Source organism: Miscanthus floridulus, chromosome 9 (genome assembly GCF_019320115.1).
Source record: "Miscanthus floridulus cultivar M001 chromosome 9, ASM1932011v1, whole genome shotgun sequence".
NCBI classification, from domain to species: Eukaryota; Viridiplantae; Streptophyta; class Magnoliopsida; order Poales; family Poaceae; genus Miscanthus; species Miscanthus floridulus.
In genome coordinates, this window is record NC_089588.1 from 32800684 (window position 1) to 32825073 (window position 24390).

At 45.0% G+C, this 24390-nt stretch overlaps 1 protein-coding gene and 1 pseudogene across 1 annotated transcript; both read right to left on the bottom strand.

Moving 5' to 3' along the window:
* Positions 1–2099: 2099 nt before the first annotated feature.
* Positions 2100–3413, bottom strand: LOC136479613 (uncharacterized). The gene has a single exon (XM_066477420.1). It carries the CDS (start codon positions 3411–3413, stop codon positions 2100–2102), a length of 1314 nt encoding a protein of 437 aa, XP_066333517.1.
* A 10833-nt stretch (positions 3414–14246) lies between these two features.
* On the bottom strand, positions 14247–21312 carry LOC136479614 (protein translocase subunit SECA2, chloroplastic-like; annotated as a pseudogene).
* Between the last annotated feature and the right edge of the window lie 3078 nt (positions 21313–24390).

Consider the following 24390-nt stretch of genomic DNA (forward strand, 5'->3'; position numbering starts at 1 on the left):
AATTTAAATTCTTTTACAGTTTTGATCAAACCCAAACATCACAAAAATAAATATGCAGCAGCATGTATGCACAAGTATGTAACTAGATCTTATAGTTGATTTTAATTTAACAAAAAATATTATTTTTCTAAGTTTACATACACACAAAATATATAATTATCAAATTCACCTATTTTAAAATAATGTAAATTTTTGGGCGTTCATCTTCACATCACACGGTATAATAAACACAGCAAAACTAAACCACACGAGAGAGCTGCCGAATTTCAAGGCAAGGATTATTCAAATATTATTATTTTTTTCAGAAGATGAACACGTGGTCGCGGTCTTCGTTTCAACCGAAAACGAAGCCTGCTGGGGCCCGCGACGACCGGCATTTTGGTTTGCGCGCATTCCATGAGCGATGACTCACTGGCCACCAAAAGGCTGGTTGGAAGGTTAACCTCAAACAGTGATCCTAAAGAAAAGTAGGAGCATATAATATGTTACACTGTGAGCATGGATTGTTAAGATGTGACCAGCTCATGTTACTAAGTGGTTTTTCAATAAAAAGAAATAAAAACTGATATACAAAATAAATTTAAAAGGAGTTGAACGGAGTGTTTTCTTTTTTGCAAATTACATGGGTTTGGCATAGATACTTGTACATATAGAAGATATATTCACTCCTGTAAACGCACGCATATACATTCTACTTTTATGCAGTGGCGGACCCAGGATTTTACCTCTGAGGATGCGCCGCAAAAAAATTTCTAATACAATTCGGTAAACCATTTACAATTCGGTAAAACCATATTATAATTCATTAAAACCGGTTACATTAAATAACATAATAAGATTTAAATTCAAATATTAAGCTACGAACGAGCCAAATCTTGATATAAATTGTTCAAATGAAATACAAATACTTCAAAATATAGCAACAAGAGATACTTACAATATTACTTGTTTATCCGCCGCTTTCTCAATGACATAAATGTCTCAATTATATCATCTTCATCAACTTGGAAGAAAATATCCCGCTCAATAAATGTGACTAGACAATCATCCAAAACAGTATCACCTATCATATTCCTTGTCTTTGTTTTCACTATAACCAATGCAGAAAATACCCTTTCAACACTCGCAGTTGCCACCGGTAAAAGCAATATCAATTTGAGAAGCAAGTACACCATATCATACACTTTGTGCCTCTTTGTTTCAACAAGCTTAACTAAAAGATCAACAATGTTTTCTAGACCTTGGAAGCTAGCATCTTGTCGCATATCATCAATATAATTATCAAGTTGCAATTCAAGTTTTAAGAAATCATTGTTAGAGAAGTCCTTAGGATAAAATTCAGCCAATCTACGTACCTTCCGTGCATCAAAAGAAGCAAAGGAGTTGGAAGGACTGAAGGCTGCCATACAAGAGAGTAGCTCCATATTGATCTCATCAAACCGATTATCAAGCTCTTACTAATTTGATCAATGACACCAATGTATACTTCTCTTCTGAAATGGTCATCATTTGTTTGGTTTAAGGCACAGGCATACCACGCTGATTTTCCATAAGGCACATAAGCACCATCCATAGCAGGAACTTCAACACCATGTTTAATACAAAAAGAAGTGACCTTCTGAAGAAAATTATCCCAACCATCAGACCTCAACTCCTGCATTCTGCTCTTTGCCACATTAACAAGTGAGACTGCATTAAGAATATCTTGATCCCTTCTCTGCAAGCACTCGGATAACTCATTTGTGTATCCAAGAATAACATACATTAAGTGCACAAAGAAAACAAACTCAAAGGTTTCAAATGCTCCAAGCACAAAATGTATCTTTGTCCAATCTTCCTTATATGCAATATCAGCACCAAGTTCAATGAGCTCATCATGGATTGAGGAATATATAGTGATGATGCTACATATAGTTTTGTAATGAGAGCCCCACCGAGTGTCACCAGGCCTAGGCAAACCCATCTCTTGATTTAATCCCCTCCCTGTTTCAAGCTCACCACACTCTAGTGCTTTCTTAACATTCTCAAGCATTGCATTTCGAAGCATATCGTGACGCTTGCAAGAAACCCCAACAATGTTCAACAAGATAGATACTTGATCAAAAAAAAGTCTTGCAGTCAGTATTTCCCTTGGCAACAGCGACAAGAACTAGTTGGAGTTGATGTGCAAAGCAATGAATATAATAAGCAGAAGGTGATTCTTGCATGATTAAAGTTTTGAGCCCTTTAATTTCTCCTTTCATATTGCTAGCCCCATCATAACCTTGGCCTCTAATCTGCTGCAGACTCAATCCATTAATAACAAGTAAACCTTCAATTGCTTTCTTAAGTGACAAAGAGGTAGTATCATCTACATGAACAACTCCAATGAAGTGCTCACATGGCCTTCTAAGTTTATCAACATAACCCAAGCAAAGAGCTAGTTGTTCTTTATGTGATATATCACTAGACTCATAAGCGAGAATTGCATAGGGCTCATCACCAAGTTCCCCAATTATTTTCTTTCTAGTTTCTATGGCACAACAATGAATAATTTCCTTTTGTATGTTTGGGCTAGTCAAAGTGCAATTACCTGGTGCATTGTTCAAGACATACTTGTTCACTTCTTCACTATTTCCTGCAAGAAACTTCAAAAGTTCAATGAAGTTGCCTCTATTGCTAGACTCTTCACTTTTATCATGTCCACGAAATGCCAATCCTTGATGCAAAAGAAACTTGATACATCTAAGTGAATATGTCAATCTTTTCTTGTAAAGACGAAGCTCCTCCTCACTCCACTTGTCAATGTGATAATCAATTGCAACCTTGGGATTAATAAAACCAATGTACCTCTCTTGAGCTGCTTTATGTGCCCTAGAACCACAATGTTTAAGAAGTATTGTGTTTCCTATATTCCAATTATTCCATCCATCAACCACAAAAGTATTTGACCCACTGCCCTTCTTGAACAAGTAGCATATGAAGCAAAATGCAGAATCCTTCTTGACACTATATTCAAGCCACTCATAATTATACAACCATTGTATACTGAATCGACGAGGTACACCTCCAATGTTTCGGTATGGAAAATCATGTATATAAGGTTTGCAAGCACCTTTAGTAATATATGCTCTACGGATTGCATCTTGATCATTAACATGATAATTTTCAATGGGTAGCCTTTCACCTGGATCATATGGAAGGCGATTGATGTCATACACCGGCGACTTTGATGCGGGGGGTGGCGGTGATGCTAGAGGGGGCGAGGGCAAAGGATCTGCAATTTCTTCAACTTGTACTCTATCTTCTTCTTGATTGTGCTCTTCCACACTACTTTGATCCGGAGCCAGAGGTGGGTCAGGGTTCAAAGCAACAGCAGCCGCCTTCTTTGCTGCATTCTGAAAAAGCGATCGAATATCTCCGTTTCTCTTCATAATTCAACTATTCAAGAGTTCTGAAAATTAAAAAAAAACTCTCCAATTAGCAAAACTAATGAACGGACGCCTGGAACTGAGGAAGGGTGGAGACTGGAGAACTGGAGATGGACGGGGAGGAACGAGGATCACCTGTCACCTGAGCGCCGATCGGCTGCCTGGTGCTGCAATGCCGATCCGCGAAGGCCGAAGGGCGATGGCGGCGTCCGCGACAGGCTTGCGGCGAGAACGCTCCGCGGCCGTGAGCGGAGTCTGGTGATCCGACTCCCTCCCGAGTCCCGGCCTCCTTGGACAGTTCGACGTCTGCCGATCCAACTCCCCCTGTGAGCTGGGCCGGCCCATCGAGCACGAGCACACATTTACGCCGCACTCACGTACTATGAACGTCGAACGGACGCCGCACTCACATACTATGAACAGGACGGCTTGTTTTTTTTCATTTTTTCTATTATATTTGACTGACGGGCGGGCCACAGGGTGGTCGGTGGACCACCCAGACCACCCACTGGATCCGCCACTGCTTTTATGAACACTTTCAAAAGATGGAGGCAGTAGATCTCAAAATTAATGAGGTCATCACATATGTCTAGTTATCTACGAGCACGTCGTCTATTACTCAAAGAACAATGCCATCAAATCTTGATCATACCTTCCACCCTAGTTAATTGAGGTATAGACTCACACTCATTGATTTTCTTAGGCCAGGAGTATGAGATCAATTAGTGAGTTGACACGATCTCACTGAGTGATCTGCCAAAACGGCTCTGTGTCAGGGTCACGGTGAGATCTCCGTCGTCCTTCGCTTCTGTTAGGCTACCTACGCTAGCTAGCTACAGTAGGTGAGGCGCATCCGATCCGGCGTATGTAACGTCACCCGGGTGACACAGCTATAGGCACCAGTCACAGTGGCACCTGTCAATATCTTGTGAACAATGACATATATACTCCCACTCTCAAAAAGAAAGTCACCTTAGGTTAAATTTTCTTAAATTTGACTTGGTCTATATAAAATATTAATAATATTTATATCTTTTAATAAATTTACTATATATTTTAAACAATTAATATAACTGATATCTATTGTGCGCCACAACTATTAATAATATCATGTGTCTATTTAGTCAAAGTTAAAAATATTTGACTTAGAATGACACTCTTTATAGACGAAGCATGGTTCTACTTCTATAGACATATACACATACTCCGATCGAATATATATATATATATATATATATATATATATATATATATATATAACAATATTTATAACTTTAAATAGATAGTATGCAGCATATATATAACTTTAAATATTCCCAAAGGCTACATACTTCTATAGACACATACACATTCTACTTTTCAAATATGGCCACAGCCAAGGATCTCAAAAGAAAACGCAGCTACAACGTACTAAACCAGATGATGTTGCATCTTGTGATTCGTGGTCGTGGGTGGTATCTATCTATTTCCAAGGCTCATCAATCGTTTTCCCACGTGCAAGTGGTTCCTCCTGTGGCACTATGCAGCATCTATATATCTATTCCCATGCATATATAGCAGGCCTGTGTTTCAATTGCCTTGTTACGAAATTTTGTAAACCTCAAGATTTAGCACACCGTACCCGTGCTTTATTATATATATATTGTAGCATATTGAGCTGAAAGCTTTATAATAAGATACTAGTAAAGCCTAATTGAGCTGTAACTTGCTGCACTTTTGTATGCAGTAAAAAGCACTTTACTGCTGATAAGGAAAGCTTGATCTTTGTGCACCTCTTGTTATTCTACTATTGTCCACTACCTTTTTGTTTGTGCATGTGTCAATATAATATAATCTTTTCATGTTTGTGCGCTAACAGCTGGCTTCATAGTGGAAATCTTAAGTGCCATCACATCTTATAGGGGCAATAACAAAGATATCAAACATTTGCGATACCCTTTTTGAGTAACAGATTTTTTTCTTTTATATAGTTGTGCTTATGCACCAAGAATAAGGCTCCAAAGCCTCTAGACTCTAGTGTCTAGATCGACGTAGGTGAAGGTATCAACTTTTTTAGGCATCTTCATGAAAGCTGTAAATAAAGTCGTGAAAGCATATATATATGGTGAAAAGTAACAATTTTATACCATCTCGTTTTCTAAAGTTTGGTCACATTAAATCACCAATAAAGACTACACATACTAGTATACTACCTCTATTTTTTTCTATTTCCTTTTTACAATGAACGACATAGGACGTGTTTGGTTGGGACTCTGAGTCAAACAGTTATAGCCCGGCATCTATCTGAGCCCCAGGCGTGGAAAAATCCAACAACACCTGGGAATGATGGCTAGTCAGGCAGCTTCGGCAAGTTCACAACCAAACAAGTCAATAATGACTCTATTAAATAATATCTGTGTTCATCAACGATAATGACTGTATTCAGGTGCTCATTCGGCTTATTAAAAATATTTTAATCAGTTTTGATTCTACTACATCCATCCTAAAATGAATGTAATTAAAGATTTAGTGTCAGTTAAATTTTCTTAAGTTTGATAAAGTTTATGATAAATAATATCAGCATTTATATCTCTAAATAGGTTTCATATGCAATTATATTTCATAATTAATCTAATGCTACTTTATTCCGTGCTATAAATGTTAATATTTTTTTTGTATAGATTTGATACATTTAACTTCATGGAAAGTGGGAAGTACATTTTTTTGGGAGTAGGTCGTACAACACAAGACTACTAGAGAGAGAGAGAGAGAGAGAGAGAGAGAGAGAGAGAGAGAGAGAGAGAGAGAGAGAGAGCTGAGTTGGAACGGATCCTTGCTTGGGTTTGACCACATGGCCACATGGGCAAGAGATGTGGTGTGAAAGGGTCTTCGTTCAACAGAGAAGGAAATCTGCGCGGCTGCGCCATTACTGAGATTCACTGATTCAGTAGTCTAGAGGCATGTTCGGTTCCACGAACTAAAAGGGATTAAAAGACTAAACAAAGACCAAAACACCCTTGACTTTAGCTTCTCTGCTGCCCTTCACCGCAGCCATCGGAGAGGGGAGTGGAGGGCCGCCACCACTGGCGCCATCGGAGGGGAAGGGGAGCCCATCGCCGCAACCATCGGAGAGGGGAGGGGAGGGCCACCACCACCGGGCGAGCCTGAGGCGGGCGTGGCCACCAGGGCGCCGCATCGGGCGGGGGCGGGGCGCGCGAGGGGAGAGAGGGAGGGGGAGGGGTATGGGCCATTAGTCCCAATAAGCCTATTCCAAAAGAACTAGTGGACTAGAGACTACAAGTCCCTCTAGCAGTCCTCCTGTTTTGTTCAAATGGACTAAAAAAAGACTAAAAATTAGTCCCTCCATTAAAACAGGGCCTACGTTTACTTGAGTGCCAGCCACAGCACGGGCGGCACTCGCACCCAGTCGGTCTTGGTCCAAGTCAATGTCCCTGACCGGTGAAGGCTCAAGTCTCGAGTACCTGAGCATCAAGCACGCAGGTGGTAGTGGTACAGTAGGTAGGTCGGTAGGTCCAAGTCAATGTCTGCGTGTGGTGTGGATGACAAGGTAATCTGCACTGCACTGGCCTACGCTTGGAGCCATGGAGGAGCACTGTGTCTCGGCGACAAACAGCACAGCAGCTCGTGCATCCAGCCCGTGTGTGTCGCCGGTCGATCCGACGACGACGGGGCATTAAAAAAAAAACCGAAGCGAAGCGTACGCAACGCCGGTGGTTGCGGCCGCGCGTCAGGAACCGCCACTGGCTGGCCTGCGGGCGTACGTCGGCGTCGCGGCGACGGGCTGATGGCGACGGCGACGCTGCCTGAAAAGGCCGCACACAAGTGGAGCCGCCCACGCGAAACAGACGCGTGAAATGCAAAATATGCAATGCAAAGGTGCGTTGTTTGGCTGGGTGTGCGTCAGTCAGTGTGTGTGCGATGCAGATTGGCAGGACCCATCCAGCAGAAAAGGCTACTTGAAACCTGGCCCATATGTTTCGATGCATCGCACCTGCATGGGTTCGTGCACGCAGCAGCGCCATCCTTTTCCCACGTGTGTAAGTGCGTAACTAACTAGTGCACGGTATCACTGTGCTATCCATACAGTGGCAAAAAGCAAGGAACAGCAGCATATACATTGGCCACAAGCCCAAATCGTTACCGCCTTACCGGACTCCGGAGAGTTGACTTACAAATTGCCACCATCACACCAACAACAAAGCTTTTAAGTTCTAAATAAGTTGGAGTAGGCTAGAGTTGAAACCACCAGAAACAATCAATGTTCACGCCAAAAAAAATTTAAAACATCAGAGCGTGTTTAGTTGCCCAAATTTGGAAATTTGGGCTACTGTAACACTTTCGTTTTTATTTGGCAAATAGTGTTCAATCATGGACTAATTAGGCTCAAAACGTTCATCTCGCAATTTTCAACCAAACTGTGCAATTAGTTTTTTTTTCCGTCTACATTTAATGCTCCATGCATGTATCGTAAAATTCGATGTGATGGGTACTGTAGCATTTTTTTTTAGATTTTGGGCTGGGAACTAAACACGCTCTACTTGGCAATGTCAAAGCGTGGCCACTAGGGTGCTGCGTACCTACCTGCACGAAGAGTTCCTCGTCCACAAGCAAGGGCCTTGTTTAGTTTGTAAAATTTTTAACGAAATGATACTACAACACTTTCGTTGTTATTTGGTAATTAGTGTTCAATCATAGTCTAATTAGGCTTAAAAGATTCATCTCGTGAATTTTGTCTAAACTGTGTAATTAGTTTTATTTTTTATTTATATTTAATACTTCATGTATGTGTCAAAGATTCGAATTAATGGAAAATCTTGAAAAATTTTGCAAAATGGAAGGGAACTGTACCCAAGAGATTCCGCACGCACTCCTGTTCCCCGTCTGACGAGCGAATGAAAGGACCTCATCAGACTTGGTGCCACACCACACCAGTTCATATACCCGAGGCTGCGTTAGGCTGACCCTAATCCTGGCTGGATCCACTTATTTTTTCATTCGGAATAGTATTTTTCTCTCGTAAATTCATCTATGAACAGTGACGTTTCTCGTCGCTACAGTGCTTTTTTATGTCAGCGGTTGTCGCTCCCAGAAAAAAAGGTACGGAGCGGACTTTGTGGAGAGAACAGTCATCATCATCACGATCTAATCCACGGACCACAGTTAAATGTGGACGAGATTAAGCCACTTCCAAGCTGTAGCGTGCAAACAAGCTCCAACTTTGCGGCGTTACAGTACAGGCGGCTCCGCCGTATATAGCTGATGCGGGATCCGTAGGGTGCACTGTCTTGCAGTCCACACTTATCCAGTTATCCTCTTGTGCGTTGAGATGAATCATGTAGGGGCACAGCCACAGCGCGAAATCGATGCCACTGGGCACTGGCCATGCCAGCTTGCGATTTTACAGGGTTAACAGTTCCTGTTTATACTTGTGGTTTTGCTAATTAACTATGACTCTGTTCGCTTGTCTTATGAGCCGTAGTGTTTAAATGAAGGAACAGTATTTTTCTCTCACAACAAATCAACGAATAGTACTTTCAGCTGTATGTCAAGGGCGCTATGATCTAAGGTAGCTGGCCCTCGACTGCGCAACTCGTAGTCTCGGTCCGTCGTCTTCTCCGGCGAGGTAACCCTGCCGTAGGCTTGGTCTTCTCCGGCTGGTTGCCCAGGCCGTAGGCTTAAGAGGATGACGAGGAAGATAGATTGATAATTCTTTCTTGCCCCAGCGTTCACCGATTACAGCAATATATATGTGGCCATTGGCCCAACTAACAGGAGTAACAAATCTCCTTTGATTTAGGAACTAATAATAGAAAGCTATCTCTAAAAACATCCTCAGCCACTAGCCACGTCCGTGTCTTCAGCTTCGTCTGTTGCGCGCGCCGCGCGCTCAGCGTCGCGCCTGATGTCCCGTGCGCGGCGACGCCTGGCGTAGTGATGTCCAACCATGACATCTCCCCCCCTCGAGTAGCAGCTCGTCCGCGAGCTGGAATCCTGGATACTTCGCGCTGAACTCTGCAACATCTTCCCACATAGCATTGGCGGCTGTCTCGCCCTTCCAGTGAATGAGTACCTGATGCACGCCACGAGCCAGACGCGTACGCACCGCGCGTTCAGGCTCCGGAACGACCGCTCCATGCAGCAGCGGTGGAAGAGGCGGGGTCGCGTCTGGCGGAGGACCATGGAACTTCTTCAACAGCCCGACGTGGAACACATCATGGATGCGGGCGCGTGGCGGCAGGGCGAGACGGACGGCGACGTCGTTGATCAGTTCGGTGATGCGGTAGGGCCCGAAGAAACGTGGCCTGAGCTTGCCGGTGACCGCCTAGGGAAGTGACGATACCGTGCGCTGACGAAGGCGAAGGAGTACCCAGTCGCCGACGTTGTAGACCACATGTCGATGTGCCTTGTCGTAGTGAAGCTTCTGCGTGGCTTGAGCTTGTTCCAGGCGGTAGCGAACATCAGCCAAGAACTGATCGCATTCCTCCATGGACTTGGCAACGGCAGGCACCCGGGACTCGCCTGGCTCGTAGGACCTGATGCTTGGCGGGTCGCGCCCATAGACGACGCGGAACGGCGTGCCCTTGAGCGAGGACTGATACGCCGTGTTGAATGTATATTCCGCCCAAGGGAGCCAGCGGAGCCACTGTCGGGGGCGATCACCTGTAAAGCACCGCAAATACATTATGATGACGCGGTTAGCCGCCTCGGACTGGCCGTCGGACTGGGGGTGGAAGGCCGTCGTCATGTGCATTTTGGCGCCCACCAAGCGCATGAGCTCGCGCCAGAACGTCGAGGTGAAGACGGGGTCGCGGTCGGACACCAAAGACTGCGGCACGCCGTGTAGACGCACGATGTCGGCGAAGAAGGCTTGAGCGACAGATTCGGCGGAGTACGGGTGCGCCAATGGAATGAAGTGGGCGTACTTGCTGAACCTGTCCACCACCGTAAGGATGACGGTCTTGCCACGCACCCGCGGCAGTGCCTCGACAAAGTCGAGCGCCACGTCCGTCCAGACCCCCTGCGGCACTGGCAATGGCAAGAGCAGGCTGGCTGGGTGGAGATGTTCCGATTTGTAACGTTGACAGACGTCGCAGGCGCGCACCATGTCCTGCACTAACTTTTTCATGTTAGGAAAATGGAAATCTCAGCGCAGGCGATGAAGCGTGCGCTGTACGCCTTCATGCCCGTCCTGGTGCACCGCCTCCATGATCTCCTGGACCATCGGCGACGTCGGCGGGAGGTACAGGCGGTCTGCAAACTGGACCAGGCCGTCGACGATCGTCCAGGGCGCCCCACGAGAGCCACCCTCAATCTCCTCCCGCAGGGCGACCAAGCCGGGGTCAGTGTTCTGTAGTTGACGCAGCCGTGCCAGGAAGTCGAAACGTGGCACGGACAGCGCGAGCAGCGTGCCCTCCTCTGGCGTGTCGCGGCGGGACAGCGCGTCCGCCACGGCGTTGGCCGCCCCGGGCTTGTACTCCACCGTGAAGTCAAAGCCTAATAGCTTGCCCACCCAATGATGCTGTGGGATGGTCACGAGTCGTTGATCTAGCAGGTACTTGAGGCTGTAGTGGTCGGTCTTGACGACGAAGCGACGCCCCCACAAGTACGGCCACCAGTGCCGCACTGCATGAATGAGCCCAATGAGCTCGCGCTCGTACGCCGCCAGAGCGCGATGCCGTGGAGCCACCTGCCTGCTGAAAAACGCCACGGGATGCCCGTCTTGCACGAGGACAGCACCGAAACCGTGGGAGGAGGCATCACACTCGACGATGAACGGCTTGGTGAAGTCCGGCATTGCGAGGATGGGCGCCGAGGTCACCGCAGCCTTGAGGGCAGCGAACGCCGCGGCGGCCGTAGGGCCCCATGCGAAACCCTCCTTCGTGGTGAGCGCCGTGAGTGGTGCTGCCACCTCGCCATAGTTGCGGACGAACTTCCTGTAATATCCGGCCAGGCCGAGGAACCCCCGGACCGCGCGCGCCGAGCGGGGTACCGGCCAGTCGTGGATGGCCTGAACCTTGGCCGCATCCATGGCAATGCCGTCTTCCGAGATGGTGTGGCCGAGGTAGGAGATCGCCGACACCCCGAACGCACACTTGGAGCGCTTGATGAAGAGGTGGTGTTGGCGCAGCTCGGTGAGGACGGCACGGAGGTGTCGTAGATGATCCGCCCATGAACGACTATAAATCAAGATGTCGTCAAAGAAAACAAGTACAAAGCGACGGAGGAACGGGCGGAGTACATCATTCATCAGGGACTGGAATGTCGCCGGCGCATTGCACAGGCCGAACGGCATCACCAGGAACTCGTAGAGGCCATCGTGGGTGCGGAACGCCGTCTTGTGGACGTCGGTCGGGTGCATGCGCACCTGGTGGTACCCCGAGCGCAGATCGAGCTTGGTGAAGAACTTGGCGCCGTGGAGTTCATCGAGGAGCTCATCGACGACGGCTATCGGGTATGCATCCTTGACGGTGAGGGCGTTCAGCGCGCGATAGTCGACGCAGAAGCGCCACGAGCCGTCCGGCTTCTTGACGAGAAGCACCGGTGAGGAGAACGCCGACTCGCTGCGATGCACGGTGCCCTGCTCAATCATGGCGGCGCATTGTCGTTCGAGCTCATCCTTGTGCGCCGTCGGGTACCTGTAGGGACGCACAGCCACCGGAGCCGCACCCGGTTTGAGGACGATGCGGTGGGCGCGGCCTCACGGTGGCGGGAGTCCCTTGGGCTCCTCGAACACGTCGGCGAATGAGTGGAGCAGACCGTCGAGGAGGGGCTCGCTCGCGGTCGTCGTCTGCAGCGTGGGCGCAGCGGGCGACGCCTCGCTGGACCAGCGGACCGGGCGGCCGTTCTGGGTGAACGTCACGACCCGCTCGGTCACATCCCAGGCGATTGGGCTCCCGAGTTGCGCCATCCACTGTGTACCAAGGACGATGTCGTATCCAGCGAGGGGCATGACGTACAAGTCGACGTGGAACGCCATGCCCTCGATGGAGAGCGGTGCTCGACGAATGACGCCCGGGCAAGAGATCTTCTCGCCGTTGGCCACCGTCGCGGTCAGTCGTGGATGTGGCTGCACGTCGAGGCCCGTGCGCTGCACCGCCGCCTCCCTGATGAAATTGTGGGAGGAGCCGGTGTCCACCAGGGCCACGAACGTCGCGGCGCCCAGCACCACCCGCAGCAGAATCGATCTGCCCACGGGTACGCCAGCCACAACATGGAGAGAGAATATCGGGGCCTCGATCTCTGGTTCTTCGTCGACGTCCTCGCCCTCATCGTCGACACTGTCCAACAAGAACAGGCGTTTGCATACCTTATTGTGGCCCCGGGAGTACTTCTCGTCACAGTTGAAGCACAAGCCGAGGCGTCGACGTTCCTCCTGCTCAGAGTGGTTGAGCCGACGTATCGGGGGACCTTCGATGGTCGGAGCAGCCGTAGCAGCTTTGTTCGCTGCGGCCTGGGGTTGGGCCGCTCGCGTCCCTGGTGCTGGCAATACTGCCCGCACGGCCGGGTTGGCCGGGAACAGGTAGGGCTCCATCAGCTCGAATTGGTGGGCCAGACTCATGGCGGTTGCCAGATTGGGCGGGTTCTGCTGCTGCACCTGGAGGCTGAGTGGTGGCAGCAGTCCTCCCGTGAAGAGTTGCACCTGCTGGGCCTCATCAAGCCGTCCAGCGCACGGGAGCAGGGCCTGGAAGCGGTCCTGGTAGTCCTCCACGGTCCCCGTGCGGCGGCATGACGAGAGCTCGAAGAGGGGTGCGGAACGAAGCGGTGGCCCGAAACGCAAGTTCAGGAGTTCCTTGAAGCGGTCCCAGGTTGGCGAGCCCTCGGTTTGTTGTACGTGGACGTACCAGAGAGACGCGCCGTCTTGGAGGTTGTAGGAGGCCATCCAAGTGCGTTCTGCCGGCATGACCCGCTGTTGAATGAAGAAAGATTCGCACTTGTTGATGAAGGTCAGCGGATCCGACTTGCCGTCGTAGCGCGGGAACTCCGGCCGCCAGTGCTTGGGCGGGCGATCTTGATGGTGCTCGCCGGATGGCTCCTTGCTTGAAGACGAGGACGATCGGACCCCGGCCAGGGCCGCGATCGCCTGCGTGTTGGCCTCGAGCGCTTTCGTGGTGGCCTCGGAGGAGGCTTGAAGCGCGGCGAGGGTCTGGGCGAGGGCGTCCAGTGTCGGTTGGAGGTTGTTGTCACCCATGGGAGCAGCACGCGATGATGCGGCGGAGGGCGATGATTGTGCGGCGGCGGTAGGCGCGGAGGGGGCTGGTGGCGGGCTAGGGTTTGTGGGTGTCGGTGCAGCGGCGTTGGAGGAAACAGGGGATCGAATGGATCGTGATACCAGGTTGTCAAGGGCGCTATGATCTAAGGTAGCTGGCCCTCGACTGCGCAACTCGTAGTCTCGGTCTGTCGTCTTCTCCGGCGAGGTAACCCTGCCGCAGGCTTGGTCTTCTCCGGCTGGTTGCCCAGGCCGTAGGCTTAAGAGGATGACGAGGAAGATAGATTGATAATTCTTTCTTGCCCCAGCGTTCACCGATTACAGCAATATATATGTGGCCATTGGCCCAACTAACAGGAGTAACAAATCTCCTTTGATTTAGGAACTAATAATAGAAAGCTATCTCTAAAAACATCCTCAGCCACTAGCCACGTCCGTGTCTTCAGCTTCGTCTGTTGCGCGCGCCGCGCGCTCAGCGTCGCGCCTGATGTCCCGTGCGCGGCGACGCCTGGCGTAGTGATGTCCAACCATGACACTGTAGCTTGTCGGCGAAGCGAACAGGGCCTATGTTAGTGCCTAACCTGTCTTCGACTTGCAGCACAAGTCTACACTTGACGTGATGTCTTCTGCTATTGATCCTCCGTGTTGAAGATCTCTTCGGATTCCATGCGAGACGACCAGTAGTGCAGTAGGGATTCCACGGTGAGACGTCGTGTGGCGCTCAACATTGAGATGAAGAAGCGGCAGCCATCGATCTTGTATTCTTCCAGAGGATTTCTGTGTCCAAAACTCCGAACGTTGACCTAGCAAAAAAGTTCAAAACCCAGTCAACACCACAGAGTTCAGAATAAGACATCAGCAGACAATTAAGGCAAAGACAACATTCTTTCATTTACAGTATTTTCCTTTTAGATTTAATTTGCAGAAAAAGAAAGGCAGATGCAAATATTTCGAAAGCAAAACATCTCAAGGCGCGACTTACAGCAGAACTAAGCTTGTTCATGTTTACCAAATGGTCTTTCCATAATGTATCAAGAGTCTTCAAAAGTACTTCCCGCTGCAAATAAACAGAGGAAATATGTTTATAGATAAATCAAATATGCTACACCAAATTTACAGAGTTGATGTTTAAACAATCAAATATGTTTCATGTTGGGGAAAATATGGATATCGTTTTGTTGGGGTTTATGGCCAGACAAACTTTGTGAACAAATTCAAAAGAGAATCATACCTCAATTCCACTTATATATCCATCATCGTAACGGGACTCTTGCACAGCATTCAAGTAGGTAGCTATTAGAAAATCCCCAAAATATTTCCGGAGCAGATTGACAGTGTTTGTGTATCTCCCTTTCCTAGATTGTTTATCGAAAAAAGCAACATACAAACTTTCAAATCATTAACTATTGTTGTGAATGCTATATTGTGCCATCTATAAAATATATAGGTGTATCATATCACAACATACTTTGACGTATCATCAACACAAATGGCAAACCACCGCATTATAGAAGATGTTTTTTTTTTCGAAATCCTCTAAGTGAATCAGGCGGCACTGGCATGTTTGGAAGAACAAAACTATCAGCCTTCACTGGGTCCCAACCTTGCATTTCTTCAAGTGCTGATTGTAGGTTTTGCTCTTGGATGTCCTTGAATGATTCTGCAGAGCATCTCAGAAATCAGAATACCCATTATAGAATAACATGAACTAAAAATAATTTGTGTATATTACCACTCAGTAGTTTCCCTCCTAGACTGACAAATTCATCCAAAAGCTTTACCAGATTCCATGCCTTGGGTGGCTGAAAGAAATATATAATTTTGACAACTGACATAGCACTGAAAATAAATGCTTTCAGAAATGAACTTAAGGATCAGGACAGAGCAAGTACCTTTTGGGAATCAATATTTAGCAAAACAATTTCATCAGCTACCGCTTGCATGTACCTAATAGAATTTCAATTAAAGGCATGTTCATGAAAAATAAAGTAAAATAAAATAGCAGCATTTTGAACAAAAAAAGTGACTACATGCAATGATTCAAGTAAAAGCCAAACATCGTTTTGGAAAGGTGTTTTGGAAAGGTGTGTTGACAAAGTGAGGAAAAGCAATGACTTTAAAGTAAGATGGATTATTAATTCTTTCTACACCACAATTTTGATTCAAAAGGATATGCTTTATAGCTCTACCATTTCACAAACAACATTGAAAAGCTTCAAGCTAGAGGCACTAGTAAACTTACTGAAAATTTTGTTCACTGCAGCTTTCAGAGTCACCAGATAATATCACCTGCCTAAGGTTGTATACATGCTTTCTTTGGACCTATCGAAGGTATGAGCAAAAGAATCCACATGAATACTCGTGATGCTATTAGAAACTGAAAGGCATTCACAATCATTTCTACTATGAATACCTTTTTACTATAATTTCTATTGCCAATCCTCGTGAATACAAGTTTTCCAAAATGAGACTAAATTTGGAAAGCTAGCAAGAATAATTAAACTAAAGAGGGTTAGTCAAGACCCTTAGGGGCACCAATTTGCACCCCTACAACAAGATCTGTCAATCATGATTTGAAGAGAAAGATAACAAGAGTAAAAAAGGGTATTCACAATAGAAATGATAGTAAAAGAAGAGTGCCTGCCAAAGAAAAAGGAGATTACTATCTGAGGTTATTGTTCGTGCAAGTGAATAGCAAAATGTCATACTACAGAATACATGTACTGCAATTTGGGGCAATTGCATACCTCCAGGACTTCATCGAACTCAACAAGACTTTTCCTTATTCCAAAAAAATATTTCTCTGCGTTGATTTGAAGGCCAAGAATACATGTACTGCATCAGTCCATCGATGCATGCAGTGTAAGATAATGAAAGTTGCTGCTAATGGATAAGAAATCTATTTTAATCCAGAATCATAGGGTTATATACTATATGATATAAACTATAAAGGGCTAAGCAGCATGCAATGGCTCAGGTGCTTCCTGCTACATCAGCAGCATCTTACATGGTTATCAATTCGGCGTGAATCATGCAAAGAAGTTCCTACTACATGGAGCCCACCTAATCTCTTCACTGCAGCACCTTCAGCAGAACAATGAATTTCGCAATCCCTTAAGACACTGAGATAAGCAAGTCCTATTGCATCAGAAAGAGGGTATATCTCAGACTCTTCAGTCATGCGCTCTTGCAGTTTCTCCATCCCAAGCATTTGACCCATTTCTATAGATTCGGCAATAGTGGATTTTGCCTTACTAAAAGACCATTCATTTCTCTCGCTGTTGTGAATATATTTTGCTGGAAGCATATGTGAAAAGAGTGAAAGAGTTAGCCAAACAACAAAAAGATAAGTCGTTATATTTTACTATACAACCATTAACACTCAAGTACTTACACATGATTGCAGCTTTGGCCAGCAGACCTACTAATGATGAACCAAGTTCTATATTTGAGAGACCCTACCCATGATAAAAGGAAATAGTGAGAAACACCCTGCAAAGTTCTTGGGTCAGAGAAAAGGATCTGAATGAACCACCTTGTGGGATGTGGATTCCCCTTCCATGTCAATATCAGGAGGTTCATGGGTCAAAAACGGAAGTATGTTATCTTCTACTATTTCTTTTGCAAGCATCTGGCAACGAAAAGATGGATCATATTTCTGTTAAGTGTGTACAACAAAAATACCAACAATGCTGCTATCAGTTTTGACTTTTCGTACATTTTCTTAAAGGAGTCCTGGTGAGCAGTGCTAAACATATGCATGAACTTACTTTTGGATTACCACCTAAAATAATGTCAGTTCCTCTGCCAGCCATATTAGTTGAAATTGTAATAGCATGTTTTCTTCCAGCTTGGGCAATTATTTCGGCTTCTCTTGCAGCATACTGTCAGGAATAAGGCAATTAGCTTTATCAATGGAAAAGAACAAGACAAGAAGTTAAACTAAAGCAACATTTTACAAACCTTTGGTCTTGCATTAAGGACATTGTGTGGAATATTGCGAACTTTAAGTAGCTCTGACAAGTATTCAGAACTCTCGACACTGCAAAAGATATAGACACCATTTATTTAGATAGCTGTATGAAAAGCATCCCAAGACGGTAAAGGACTAAAGGGCATACCCTACATCTTTATGAACAGGTTTTCATCCTATGAAAAGATCTCTAAACCAAATTTTATCTCCTAGCATCTTACGGCCAAAATAAACATATCAAAATCTTATCTTCAGCAGTTTATCTACTACCAAAAAAAGAAAGAAAGAAACAGACAGGTATCTTTGAGCTGTTGCTACTGTGCAACTGCAAATAATATGGGCCCGATTGCTGCACTGCCCCTTTAAATTTGGATGTTTTCTCCAAAGTAAATAAGGGTGCATTCCCACAAATCCATGCCCAAATTTACTTCTTTATTTTCTAATAAACAGGTGGCAAGGGACAAAGGCAGTAGTAAAAATAATGATTTCTGCTTTCTCAGTTCACATCATTTTCGCTAATGCAAAGAAGGAACTAGTAATTTACTTTGTCAGCATCCATCGAAAGGTACTGTTGCGAAAAACCAAATTCCCAGAAGCATAAAATCACAAACAACAACAAATGGAGATAAAAGTGTTGAAGAAACCTAATTAGTAAGTTTTTTCTTGCCCGCAGTCATAACAAGCAAATTTTTTGAATTTGCTAAAAAAACATATTCGAACAGAACAAACCTTTTGTAGTTTTCAGTTTCATTAGCTCCTGAAGTATTATAAATCACAATAGGCGAAACAAATATCTAATACTAATAATCTCATACTGATACAACCAAATTTTCCAGTAGGCATGGAGGCGTGTTATATGGTGGGGATGAGATAAAATCTGCATTAACTATTAAAACAAAAAATAGAATTCACCTTGTAGTTCCAACTAAAACAGGGCGGCCTAATTGGAACATAGACTCTACTTCAGCCAGTACATATTGCCATTTGCCTCTTGCAGTCTACGAAAGCAACAAAATCAATCAATTTTTTTTCCTAGTACCAAAGGGAGGAACCACTTCCACAAGACTCACCGCAAAAGCTTGGATAGGCAAGTCCACCCGTATATTTGGCAGATTCGTAGGTACTTCAATAACAGGCATCTTGAACATCTTTAAAAACTCTTTTTCCTGGAAAACCAGCATGATCCTGTCAGTTTGGAATAATAAACTGTACAGATGAATAGATTATTTAGAAAGCAACCTAATAAACACCATACCTCTGTCTTTGCAGTTCCTGTCATCCCAGAAAGCTTAGGATAAAGCTTAAACAGTGACTGATATGTGATTTGAGCCACAATTACTGAGTCTGCCTGATTAAATTGCAATTAGCATTGCACACCAGAAACTATCATAAACTTTCAGAGAATTATAAAAATAGTAGCTCCATCAATGTCAAGTAGCAATGTGTAAGTCAATAATGACCTGGATTTTTAGGCCTTCTTTTGCTTCTACTGTTTGGTGGATACCATCAGACCATCTTCTTTTGGGTTCAACTCGGCCGGTTAGCTGGAAAAGAATTAATATTATCATCCAACGACAGGATTTCCAAAGCATGCAATTGTTATGAACTAATAGGCAATGTGAATTATATTATCAAGAGAACATAATAGATATATGACAGACATCAATGAAAGTTCACAAATGTGATGAAAAGAAATGTTCTGATGTTATGTTACAAAAAAAAGTGCATGTGCTGAAGGACATTCTGACTTGAAGGATCACTGGATCAGTATGGATGAATGTTATCTTAGTTAGGACGTTAGGTACACAGAAAATTTCTTCAACGCATAAAAAATTTCTAAGACATAATTGATAAAAGCATGATAAAAAAATGAGTTAATCAGTATTCGTTATGAGTGTTCATGAATGGCTTGTTCATGCAAAAACTGATAACAAGCGACTAGTTTGCATGGGCATTTTCATTGGCACATCAGACAACACATCATCATCGATCAGTATTCGTTACATTGTGCTTGTGAAATTGATTGTGTTGTCATAGAAACCTTTTGCTACTAACTGCTCAGTTGCCCAGGATTATGAAAATGAAAGAGCCTCTAAGACAGAATACCAGCTCCAGGATGGACTCGATAGCTAGTGGATATATACCAGGAAGAGGACTGTGCTATTGTCCTGACGTTTTAATTGATATTTTTTTTGTAGGATAGTCCAAACATATTTTCTCTGGTGTATTGCCAATTAAATGGGACCGCTAAAAGCTGATTGGATAGGACGATATGATCTACCTTTATTGGTTCCAATTTTTATCTACTTGAAAAAACCCATGTGGACAAAATGTATCATCATTGAGAAGAAATCTGGTATCCCAGTGAACATTTATAACTTGCTTTAAAAAACATTAATGAGCTTGCATGAGCATTTAAAGTGTCAATATCCCTTCCAAAAACTCAAATAGGCAGATATACAAGTGCATATGTGTGTGTACATATGCAAAGCCTCCCCTGCACAAGCTGCTAAGTACAACTAGGAACATATACAAATAAGAACAGCTACTAAGAAACTAATGGCAATCTTTTCAGAAATACTGAAACTCAGGGAGTACCTCATTAATTATTATACTGACAATATACTGGACATCCCTTCGGTAGAAGACTTTTGCCTTCAAAGCATTCATCACAAACCTGCAGAATTTGAGAAGTTATGGTTATTCACTAGGCACTGAATGTCCCAGCTTGCATTTAAGTTAGTTGCCCCCATCGTGTGATGCCATTATTTATCATTTTGTTTCAGCAGCTAACTGCAACCATGGAAAAGAAGGTGCGCAATGATCTGACTTAAGGCTGACACAGAAGAATTGTGACATGACATGTCTGATTCATTTTGTTGCTTGCACACATACGTATATTCTATAGCAGAAGGCAAATCCAAAACTGCATTCAATAGCAAAATTGGCTAATTGATCAAAAGTTGCACATAGGGAAATGATTGTAAAGGGGCCGTACCCAGTGCAGAAAGCTCCCGCTATGTGTGCAATGTGAGGAGATCGCGACTCGAACCCGGGACCTTCCGGTCACAGGCGGTAAGACTCTACCGCTTGCACCAGGCCCGCACGTAGGGAAATGATTGTAATCAGACAAAAAGGTACATCCAAACCATATAGGGCGTACATACCGCCGCTTAGTTGTAAAATTTCCAATCCCGCGTTTGAACCCTCGTGCGCGGACTAATGAAAGTTCGATTCCCGCGTGCTGTAAAAGTTACGCAGAGAGCAAGCAACCCCTACTCCAACATCCCCCTAACCCACCCACCCCCGGCACCCCCCACCCTGCCGCTACCCTCCCTCCCCCCACACACATAGCTTTTCTTTTCCTCATTGCTGTTGTTCATCATCGCTGTTCCTGCTCATCAGCACTGCTTAGCTCTTGCTCCATGCCGGTGCACATCGCTGGATTGCCCACACAAATCCACTGCCGAACGAGCTGCTATTGTCACCGGCGTTGCCACTCGTGCTCTTCGTCGCCAGATCTAAACGCAAGTGTAATAAGGCCTTACTTGCATCGCCGTCCCTTCTTCTCGAAACTCATCTCCTTACTAATGTTTATTGATGTAGTTCCATGCCAGAGCGGCCTCATCTCTTCGGCTGGTGGTGTCCTTCCAGGTGAAGGAGGCCCCCAACATGACGAGGAACGCAGTGGACAGCCTTTTAGACAATGTGGTTGCTGACATCTTTCGCTACCTCCCCGCTTGGTCCTTGTGCTGCTGCAAGTGTGTCTATCGCTCCTGGAATCACATCATCTCCGACTCCTATCACCATAAGAAGCTTTCACAGACTGTCGTTGGCTTCTTCTATGGCAGCTGGTGGAAGGACAATCGCCACTTCATCAGCTTCACCGATGAATGGCCCTCCTTGTCCTTCTTGCCTTTCCCCCTTCAAAAAGTCCTAGTCTCAAATTGTTGCAGCGGCCTCATCCTTTGCTGGTGTCCTAGGCCTAATGGATTACGGCGCTATGTTGTCTGTAATCCGGCGACCCACAAATGGCATGTAGTGCCGCATAGCATCTATTCTGTTGGTCAGGCTTGCTTAGGTTTCGGCCCAACATCCCCGCACTTCTATGTGATTGAATTTGTTGAGGTGAAGGGTGCGTGCGTAGGTATAGAGATCTACTCATCTAAAACTGTAGCATGGATCTTTAAGGAATCTGAATGGGGGCGAGGGTAGTATTGTTCTACGTTCAAAATTGAGAAGTGTTTTTCTTAATGGTTTTATGCACATGGTTGAGTACTTTGCGATGTTGCTGTGGATATGGAGGACAATTGTAAACCAGGTGGTGCTAAAATATCCATCCATTAAGCTCGGGGTCACCTGTGTGTGTGTTGTGCTAATTTTCACAATAGGTCTTGGCTTTTAGTGTAGATACTTGAAGACTATGGTACTGATGACTGGAGTTTGAAGCATATTGTGGACACGGAGGAACTGCTTGGATACATGAATATTAAAGTTGGTTATGAGCTTTGTGATGAGGAGTACAGAGTGATTATAGTTCACTCAGAATGAAATTTTATTTTTCTTATTGGGAAGGATAGAACATTGATTGCATATGACATGGACCACAGAATGGTTCATGCCCTCCATGCCCGTGTCATACGCTTTTGTAGATCAAGAGGGTGTTTCCATATGAATAGGCCTTACTATCTTCCTTATGTTCCCTTATTCATGGAGTCATTAGCAGAGCAGTAAAGGTGCATTTCCTGCATTTCGTTATCACGACAGTCATTGTTTAGGTAGGGAGTTGTTTTCATTCTATGAATGTATAGGCCAATTTTGCCTTGTTAATTAAAGGAATGGTATGGTCAATATTATTAATTCTGCTGCTTTATTCAGGTTGTAGATCAGAGATGAATAAGAGGGGTTCCATGGTGCATTGGCTACCAGTCCGAAGGATGCACTAATTATATTCATTTTGCCTTTCAAGCAGGAGTGCCACATAGAAGGAGCACAACTACGTCATTTCATTATGTAAGTCTGTATACATCAGTACCTTTAGTATGCTCTATGTACCGCTTGTGTTGGGACATCGGTTGAGAAAGATGTTATGGTAGCGTCCATTGTTATTGTAAAAAGTACTCTTATTTGTGAACATGATTTATGGATATAATGATTATATATCCGTATGCTTTGTGTTCATGAAGCTATTAAGGTCCTAGCTGAATTAGTAACTATTGTGAAATCGGATGAAATTATGTCACCATTGGATATAAGCACAGTTCATTGTTTTGTTATCACCACCGTCGCTATATGTATGATGCGGCAGGGATTAAAAGTATATCACCGCTGAATCCTTTAGTAACCCTACATCGACTAAATGATCATCAAAGGTGGATCATGGTGCAAGGCGACGGTGACCATGACCTTTGTACTGGTGGATCATACATTGAAGCAATGGTGGTGTTAACCTCTACACAGGCGTCTCGGTCGTCGAAGCAATAGTGAACCCGCACCGCTAACAGTCGGATCAAAGTATAAGGCGACGGTGCTGGTGACCACTACATAGGCGGTTGATGTGCCCACACAATAGTTTTGATAGCCTTGACACATGCGGATCATTTGCCAATGCGGCGGTGTTAGTGTACATCCACAGTCGGGTCGTGCTCCAATGCGACGAAAGTAAGGACCTAATCACGGACGGATCATAAGACAATACAGTGTGTTAGTGTACATTGCAGTCGGTCCCAGATGCTGATGGGAAGGCTATGACCAACACTGCCAATAGCTTACTGCCGAGGCTAAAATTGGACTACGATGGGGGTTACGACGTGGCTGTGAAAGGTCTAAGTGTAGTAGTGTTCCCTTTCCACAAGATATGTCTCTTGCGTCATGACATCACCTAGTACTTGGTTAGGGGTTATGTCCTTCAATCCTCCTCTAATGATGATCAATCTCAATGTCTTAAATCTTAGAGGTAAGCGCATCAAGAACCGATGAGAGACGTCATCATCACTTTTCTTCTCACCCAAAGCCTTCAAGTCATTGATGATCAGTTGCAATCTATGGAACATCTCCGGAATGCTCTCATCATCCTTTATCTTGAAGCTTGTCAACTTATCCTTTAGAATGTACAACTTGGCACTCTTGACCGCCGGTGTGCCCTTATAAGTTCCTTCCAATCTCTTCCACACTTCACTAGCTCTATCACAATCCTTGATTTAGTCAAACATCATTGAATCAATGGCATTGCAGATGGTGTTGAGAGCCATTGTATTGCATTGCTTGTTTGCCTTGTCTTGGTTGGTGAGATTGGTGGGATCAAGAATCATATAATCACTCCTGGTCACATCACACACTTGATCAATGATTGAATCAAGATACATCTTCATATTTCTCTTCCAATAGTCATAGCATGTGCCATCAAAGAATAGTGGTCCCCCCCACATGGTTGAACACAACTTGAGCCATCTTTTGACACTGAGGTTGTTAAGCCTTCAATCAAACGGTGATCACGGCTCTAATACCACTTGAAAGGTCCTAATATGGCTAGAGGGAGGGCGAATAGCCTATAAAAATCTCTATAAATATGCTAGAGCAAGAGGTTAGTAAACTAAACGGCGAAATGCAATTTAGATCTAGCTCTACAAGGGTTGCAAGCCACCTACCCAATAATTATAGTTACTATAATCACTAGGCATACAAGAGGCTAAGTCACTACTCACTAAGAGCTCTTCAAACAAGCTACACTAAAGAGCTCCACTAGGTGAAACTAAACTAGCAAGCAAGCTCTCAAAACTAGCTACACTAAAGACCTTGCT

Bases quoted from the DNA above. Each gene is read 5' to 3' on its own strand.
- LOC136479613 (XM_066477420.1), bottom strand. From the start codon at position 3,413: ATGAAGAGAAACGGAGATATTCGATCGCTTTTTCAGAATGCAGCAAAG.